General features: G+C 44.7%; 1 protein-coding gene across 1 annotated transcript in view; it reads right to left on the bottom strand.

The window, feature by feature from the left end:
• iqgap3 (IQ motif containing GTPase activating protein 3) overlaps positions 1-6,844 on the bottom strand; it is a 33,037-nt gene extending 26,193 nt beyond the window's left edge. Inside the window, exons 1-12 of the mRNA XM_017309351.1 lie at positions 6,658-6,844; positions 5,439-5,526; positions 5,193-5,349; positions 2,654-2,731; positions 2,497-2,573; positions 2,336-2,403; positions 2,094-2,207; positions 1,845-2,023; positions 1,690-1,768; positions 1,068-1,231; positions 904-991; positions 675-838 (exon numbers count right to left, since the gene is read on the bottom strand). Coding sequence (XP_017164840.1) covers positions 675-838; positions 904-991; positions 1,068-1,231; positions 1,690-1,768; positions 1,845-2,023; positions 2,094-2,207; positions 2,336-2,403; positions 2,497-2,573; positions 2,654-2,731; positions 5,193-5,349; positions 5,439-5,526; positions 6,658-6,685 — 1,284 coding nt within the window. The 5' untranslated portion in view covers positions 6,686-6,844. The remainder of the gene's footprint in view (positions 1-674; positions 839-903; positions 992-1,067; positions 1,232-1,689; positions 1,769-1,844; positions 2,024-2,093; positions 2,208-2,335; positions 2,404-2,496; positions 2,574-2,653; positions 2,732-5,192; positions 5,350-5,438; positions 5,527-6,657) is intronic.
• Positions 6,845-8,562: the final 1,718 nt, after the last annotated feature.

Below are 8,562 nucleotides of genomic sequence, written 5' to 3'. Positions count from 1 at the left end.
CATCCATCCATCCTGTACAGTCAGAACTGTGCCACTTGTACCACCTGAAGGACAGACGGTGAAACTCGGAGCTGTTGCTCATTGGAGCAGCACATGGACTCTGATTGTTGGACACAATAGTTTTAATCTTATTGAAGTCAAGTTAGTAAGTTAAAAAAATAAAATAAAAAATGCACTGGGTGTTTATTGATTGAAGTAGAAAGTGGAAAAAAAGACTAAAAAAAGAAAAAGAATAAATGTTGGTCAGAATGTTTGACTATGAAAATATATATTCACAAAATGTTGATACATATGCCAATTTATTTATTGGTGCTGAATTTTACAGCACCAATAAACCAGTTATTCCCAAAGTATAATAAATATTTGCTATTTATTATACTTTGGGAATAACTGGTTTAAATGGGTGGAAATCTTTTTCACAATGAATTTATCTCGTTAATTTCAGAATGTAATGGATGYGTTTCYGTTTCTTCTGAGGTTTTTCACCTATGTGGCTGAAAGGCTAAATCGCTATGGTGACCATCATACAAAAATAAAGATGGATCAGCGAAATTAAAGGGTCTTTGAGTGAAATCCAGTTAAAAGTTTCATTGTAGAGACTAAACCTTTCAATCGCACAGTAAAGCAAACTGACCCGCTTCCTGCTGGACCAGGTGGGGCCCAGGTGTGTCTACCTGAGTGGTGCGTCTCTGCAGCAGCTGCAGCTCCCGGTGGTAAAGCGCCGCCGCAGCTGGAAACACTTCAGGCAGCTGGAGGTCAGAGTTCATCAAGCAGCTGACGGTGCTCCTGGGATCACTTCCCCGCAGCGACGCATTAACGCTCTGCACCGCCAGGAGAACTGGAGACAGGTGAGACGAGTGAGACAGGTGAGCAGGTGTTTCCTCCTGCAGCAACAGGACTTACGTCTCGCGGCGCTCTGAGCTTCCTGGTTGGCAGCAGCGATGCTCTCCTGCAGCTCGGCCGGCTCCAGGGGATCCGTGGAGCCCAGGTCCTGGGTCAGAGGTCACAGCAGTGAGCCACAGGTAAGCAGAACATCTGGACCCAGAACGTCAGAGTGCGTTTTATACCAGCGCCTTCTGCTGGCGGTCCTCCAGCAGCTGATCCAGGTACCAGGTACCGTTGGAGCCACAGAGGCCCCTGAGGGCCAAACATGGCCGCTGCAGCGCAGCAAGCAGAGTGAGTTCATTGGCAGCGTCCAGAGCCTCGTCCACCTGCTGCACCGCACACCGCACTGCCACACACAGGGAGGACCAATCAGGGCCCGGGAGGACCAACCGGCAGGACCAACCGGCAGGACCAATCAAGTGTTTTGTGATTTTATTGAGTTTAATCTTAATTCCAGTTTGTAACTCCAGGAATTAGAACTGAATCAAATTAATTGTAATTAATTATTCATATAAATATCTTAAGACTTCAAAACAGTTAAAATCAGAAAAGGGTTAAAATATTTCCGGCTAACAGCTGGCTGCTGTAAATCGCAGTAAAAAGATGGATGGATGTTGGTGCTTCACTGATTCTGTTTTTTGGGGGAATCATTGCAGACTAAATTAATTGTCTTGGTTTTCATTCACATCAGATTTGGTCATTTTCTCATAATTTCCTGATTGTCTTATTTTGACCACAGTCATCTTTGTTTCCCGTTTCTCTCCTGTTGTCATGGCGATCCGGGTCAAAGTGCGACGTTCTCACCGTTCACGCCGCCGATGAGCTCCTGGATCTCCCGGCGGCTCAGGAACTCCTCATACATGTCTCTGTCCTCCCGGCCTTCCTGCTCACACACACGCAGGTCAGAACCAGCAGCCGATTGGACGACAGCGTTCCGTCTTCGACCACTCACGGCTGACCTGGTGAGCCGCTCGCTGCGCCTTCCTCCTCCTGGCCTCCTTCAGCGCCTCCTGGTAGGCGGCCATCAGCGCCTCCTGCAGGTCGCAGAGCAGCGCCGCAGGGTTCCTCAGAGCCGCCGCCGTGCCGCTCACCTCCCCTCGGTCCACCGCCTCGTTAATGGCCGCCACGGCTGCGTGCACTGAGGGCGGAGCACGGCGTCAGACCCGTACCTCTACCTGGGAGCTCCCAGCCAATCAGAGCGCTCCTACCTGCGGCTTCATCTACAGACAGCTCGTTGGCCAGGATGCCTCCAATCTTACTGAAGGCCGGCATCTGGATCCYGTATTTATCCAGCTCCAGCTCCATGTTGCTGATCTCCTCATCTGCAGAGTCACATGTCACCAACACTGCTCTCTGATTGGTCCAAATATACACCAAGACTCAAGCTGGCTGCTGATGCTACCTGGAAAACACACCCAAGTCCAACACTCACCTGTCTGTCAACATTTACCTGTGAACTTTACTTTTCCATAGAGGTCATAAATAGGTGGAGCCAAGCCCAGTCTGTGCAGGTAGAGGCTGCAGAGACAAGAGACAGACAGGTGAGCCCACAGACGGACAGATGGACGGACGGACGGACGGACAGACAGACAGACAGACAGACAGGTGTACCTGAGGGCATGGATGCAGTAAACTGCTCTGGGCATGTTCTTCTTGTCATAGATGTCTGTAGTTTCAGGATGGAAGATCTGGAAACAAACAGCCAATCATGAGTTGTGAMGCTGATCAGCTGACCAAGCAGCGACCAATCGTGTGAAGGTTCTCTGACCGCCGGCAGGCCCAGGGTCGTCATGGCGTTCCTCCAGTGGTTTATGTTGTCAGTGTGACGAAACTGGAGGCCCACAGCCTGCACAGATCAATGTTATCCATTAGAGGAATCTGTTCTGATTGGTTTCTGGACCGGAACCAGAACTTGTTAGAAACCCGASGCTGCATGACAGCCAGGTTTTCTGGTCAAGTGGCGCATGATTCAATAATTCAGCTCAATCTTTCACCTGCGGACAGAAGAACCTGGCCTGGCTCAGGGGTTAGCTTACCTGAAAAACAGCCAGCCACTGAAACATTCAAGATGAATCCCATTTTTCAAGATGGCCACATCATCATGAAAATAACATTTTTGCACTAAAATTGCTAATTGGATGAACAGGGTAGTGCATCAAGTTTGGCGGCCCGCCATTCTTTACTAGCCCCTCCGGCATCCTAAGGGCTGGGCGAGGCTTCAAGCCGGATCGTAAGCATCTGTGTTGCTGAGCTTTTCACTGGCGCAGCAGATTTATTCCTGAAAACAAACCTGCTCTGATCTGTTAATAGTTTATGCATTTAAAGCCAGAGAGTGGACCAATCACATCGCTGGAGCCTCAGCGCGCTGCCGCTGCTTGATCTTATAAGTTTACCTCAGCGCGGATCAGGCGCTCCTCCTTTCACTCAAACTGGACTCAGGCTGACCAGTATGGATATCTACATCAACCACTGTGAGGAATTATGATTCTTTGGAGAACTCCACATCGAGGTAGGAGTTTAAACCCACCGTGTTGCTCTGGTTGAGCAGCTCTGTGAACCACAGGAATAACGTGGCGCCGTCTGCCCTGTAAAGTTCATGTCTGTGTTCCGGTTGGTCGGAGCGTTAGCGGCTAACAAACCAGCGCTAACCCCATCATGCAGGTTCAGCCCAGTGAGAAGCTTCACGCTGGTTTTATTTTATTATTATTTTTCCGGTTCCACGAAGCATCAAACCACATCAGAAGCTTTGTCCACTTAGTCAGCCAGAGTTAATGACCAGGAGATCTGAGAAACTCGTCCCATAAACTGCAGCAGCCAGAACAGTTTCTGTGATTCTTATTAAAACCCAACAGACAGAAATGTCAGAGCTGCTAAAGCTACATTAGCAGCATTGAATTAAATCTCCTGTTTGTTGCTCAGTGCAGCAGATTTAACTCATCCTGCAGGGCCGGTCCAAGGCTGATGGGGCCTGGGGCAGAATCTGCCTGAGGGGCCCCATCAGCAGCTCTAACAGCTTCTGTGTTACATTTAATCTGGGAGAGGAGGAGGAGTTTAACTGGCCAAACTAAAAACAGTTATAATTACAATTTATTAATTTGTATTTGTGAACAAACAGCTCAAACTCAAAGATTAAACTCACCATCAGATTGTTGCTATGGTAACAAAACAATCCAACTATGAATATTGTTCTTTGAACTTTTACAAAGTAAACTTGCCAGCTCCTTAAAATCTTACATTTAAATGTTAAAAAATATAAAATCTTTTAATTTATGCTGAAACCATTAAATCAAATTCAGCAGCATTGATCATCTCAGTAAATAAATGTTACATTTATATATCCGTGTTAAAATATCAGTATTTATGGCCCCTGAAGCCCTGGGGGCCCCATGGAGCCGCTGACTTAGTTTGGATTAAACAGAAGTGCAAATAACTGATATTCATTTTAATTGTGTTTTTGATTTGTTGTTTTTAAGATTCTATAGTTGTGGGTTTAAATAGTGTTTCACTGGAGATGTTTTCCTGTAACATATAATTACCCAGTAATATTTTTATGTTTCCTGTCAACATCTTTAATACAAAACCACAGCGGCGCGCCGGGCTGAGCAGGTTTACTGGGGGAAACCCTGGATATTTGTGTTTGGTGTTAAATTATAGCCTACATATTTTAAAAATTACACATTTTCTTGATTTTTACTTTTTTCCCGGTGGACTTTTCTCATGGTTGCAATGGGAAATATATGTTTGTACTAAAACTAGCAGTAGCCACAGCTAACCAAAAAGTTAAGTTCACTGATCAGCTAACAGGAATTTTACCTCGGCTAATCCTAATCTGCTATACACATAAAAAGTTACCGGAAGCTAACGCCACTAAACAGAAAAACTTAGCAGAAGCTAATGCTAACATTGAGACGTCGGTCTCTCTTCTTCTCCTTCCTGGTCTGAGACTCGCTAACAGCAGAGTCCTCCGGTTCCGATTCTGCTGCATTTTATCACTTTAATGTTTCATGAACCAGACGCCTAAAACAAGATGTGACAAAGTTCATCCAAGTCATGAAAATGGGAAACATTTTATGGCAATAACTGGTTTACAAGACTAARCTGTCCGCCATCTTGAAAAATGACAGCCATCCTGAAATCCAGGTGACTGATGGGAAATATGAAAAGTGTGCGACCTGGGGGATAGCATGCTAATGCTTGTATCCACAGCTGAAAGACATTCACAGTAAAATGCTGAACTATTAACACAAAAAGCTCAGATCATCATGTTGTGGTCTCTGGACCAGACCAGAACAGAACCACTACCCAACCTGGTATCGGAACTGTTCTGGGTCGTAGATTTTCTTCAGTGGCACGGCGGTCGGAGCGAAGTGCTGACCCAGTTTGGCCAGAATGACTCCATTACGCAGCGCCTCCTCCAGCTCAGTCGGGGCAGGAAGCTCCTCCCCCAGACAAGCCTCCATCCACCTGGGCAAGAAACGGATCCCAGTGAGAAAACCCCCCACGGAGGCACCAGGCCCAGTTCTGGCTCTGACCTCTGACCTCTGACCTCTGACCTTTTAGCCTCCTCCAGCCTGCAAAGATACTGATAAGCCACGTTCTGGATCCTCTGCTCGTCCATCTGCTCTGCTGTGAGACGCTCATCTGGAAGAAGAACGGAACCCAAACACACCTCAGKRACCGGCCCCGGTACCAGAACATTCATTTCTCTGAAACCATTCAGCCATTTTGGATCACAGCAGAAGACTTTTTCATTTTGATGCTCAGCTCTCACTCTCAGTGGCTCTACCTCGCTCACAGCAGAGCTTAGCTGACTGGCAGCACAGCAGCCTTGTGGCCAATCACATGAGGACATGGGAGCATACCTTTTGGTGAAAACAGAGGGAGGGGCCAGGTGAGTCCATCCCCTCAGTCAGTACACAGGTGAGGAGGAGACCCCTAAATCTGACCACACCTTTCAATAAAGCAGCAGCTGGCTGCAGTTTAAACCAATTCAGTCAAATTGATTTGTACAGCACATTTCACTGATAAAAATCACAAACTTGTATAAAAGTATTACAGAATGAATTATTATTATGGTTTATTATGGTTTTTGAAATACTCTGCAAACTCTTGTATGCAGAGCATTCATATGTTTTTGTGTTAAAACAATTTAAGTTRGATGTTACACAAAAGCAAGACTGTTTTCAGGACGAACACATCAAATTAGTCAAATATAAGGTTTTTCATAAAACAATGAGTGCAAAAAAGATTTATTAATATAAAAAACATTCATATTTGCCCAGTAAAGCTAAAATATGAGGCAGGTGATCAAATCTGAATTTGGGAGCCGAAAGAATCGGCTCTTCTTTGGGAGCCGAAAGAATCGGCTCTTCTTTGGGAGCCGAAAGAATCGGCTCTTCTTTGGGAGCCGTGCCAAAAGAGTCGACTCTCTGAAAAGAACCGAACTTTCCAACACTAAACAACCCAGAAAGGCGGTCAGACACGCAGCAGAACCAGAACACATGAATCCAGAACATGATCTGAATACAGCCGCAGTGACCCGAGAGGCTCATGTTCAGCATTGTTCCACCACAGACCCAGTTTTAGTCAAGTCTTGGTGTTTTAGCGATTCTGGGTTTTAATTGTGCTACATTAATCCGGTTCCGCTTCCTCTGAAGGGTTAGGTTCTGGTTCTGAAGCGGAACTTACAGCAGAGACCAACTATAAAGTTATTCCATGATCACTAAAACCACGAACGACGACAAATGAATAAAATGGTGTTTAGAGACTCACAGCGGCTCCCTGCTGCTGGTTCCGACATGTTGTCCCGGTTCTTTGTCCTCTGGCAGGTGAAAAMCCGCCTCCCGGTTCGGTCAGAAGATAAAACTGGACCCGAATGTGTTTGCAAAGCCGTATCAGAAAAACAAGCTTCAGCGAACTGACCGCTGCTCCGAGCTACTTCCGGTCTGAGGTTTGAAAGCTCCCGCCGCTCTCTGATTGGCCCAATAATCAGCTGCTTCTTCTTCTTCTTCTTTTTATTATCATCACATACAACAAACATTGTATCGGCATCAGATGTAAACACATCTAAAGAAGCCGATCCAGGCTGATTCCATACATACAGAAGAAACAAAGCAGTAAAACAAAGAACAACATATAAAAAGCCTCCATTGGTTCCCAGCATCGTTCATCATTTCATCAGTTCTGCATCTTGATGTTGGTCCATGAATGTAGAGATGAGAAGAGGCGGCAGAGCTGCTTGTGACATTTATGAATAATAATGATTACATTCAAAAGTCTTTTCTTTTCTCATAATTCCAAAAACTGTCTTTCGTAGAAAATGCAGGTAAGTGAGGAATTTTAGGGAAAAGCCAGGTGAGCACATCATCCCACAAAGCTTTACAAAACACACATTCATAGAAAAGATGTTCCGTCGATTCAACATCACAAAGTAAAGTTTTATCATCAATAGCAAATCGGCGTCTAGAGGGAAAAACAGCATTTTGAAGAGGCTTTTGGAGGAACGGGAAGATTTCAATCATTTGTTCTCATTCTTTTCCTTTGAACCTTTGAAAASAAATGTGATATAAAATTTGGATTTGTTACAAAGGGAAATAAAGTACTAGTAAAGCATTCCCTAATTTTTGAATTTTTCAGTTTACCATCTGTGACCCTGAGCCCATTAATCAGAAGTCCAGGTAGCTCAGGGGTTCTGTCATCAGGGATCTAGTAAAAAGATTCAGCTTTTCCATATTTATGGCATTCTAATATAACAGGATCTATGGTTTCATATTTATCACATTTGCCAGTTTTGTGCTTTTGAATTTTAAAAAGTGTATAATTAAGTCCTCTATGTCCATCTTCCCAATCATCAGCCTCGATAGTATCGTTTCTGCTATTGGCCAGAAGTTTGCCGCGTTGGATTCTGGGCTGTGTAGTTCTGTGTTGTCAGTCAAAGCGAATTTTAAACTTATTTTAAAGCCTCATTAATCCCCAGAACAGGAAAGAGAGCCTTTCTAAAATGACTTAGATCAAATGGTAATTTAATTTTTCGTTGTCTGCGCTTATCGGTTACCATAGCAACCGAGCCAAACTAACAGTGTCGGTAGGATGTCAGGTAGCTGTTTCCTGTTTCCTGTTTACCTTGTTTCAAGCAGTTTCCATCTGTGACCAGGTCAGAAGCTCCACATTCAGCAGCAGGTGAGTTTCTGGTGATCATGTGGTTACCTGGTTAACCAGGAGTTAAGCTGTGGTTAGTTATTATGGGCTGGAAAAGTCTGTTTGAATCCGTTCGCAGTTATCGGAGCAGCGCTGCGTCAATCATTCAATCTTTATTTATATCCCACAATAGGCTGGAAAAAAACAGTAAARTACGAGAAATGAAAACAAAGACAGAATAAAATAAATAATAAAAGCAATAATTATCCAGCTTAGCATAATTAAAGGCCTACGKTAAGGAAAGGTCATTTTATTTATGCAGCACATTTTCAGCAACAAGGCAACTCAAAGTGCTTTACATTAATTAAAAAGAAATACAAACAAAATAACAAACCAAATGAAAGAAAAAGGAGAAAAAGAGCAAAAGAAGAACTAGAATGTTGATCTAGAGCAGGGGTCCCCAAACTACGGCCCGCGGGCCGGATCCGGCCCGCCTCCACATTTGGTCCGGACCCCTGAACAATACCAGAGAGCATTCAG

The sequence above is a fragment of the Poecilia reticulata genome, linkage group LG16 (genome assembly GCF_000633615.1).
Source record: "Poecilia reticulata strain Guanapo linkage group LG16, Guppy_female_1.0+MT, whole genome shotgun sequence".
Taxonomy (NCBI): Eukaryota; Metazoa; Chordata; class Actinopteri; order Cyprinodontiformes; family Poeciliidae; genus Poecilia; species Poecilia reticulata.
Note: the sequence above shows the minus strand (reverse complement) of the source record. Positions and strands in the feature narration are given on the sequence as shown.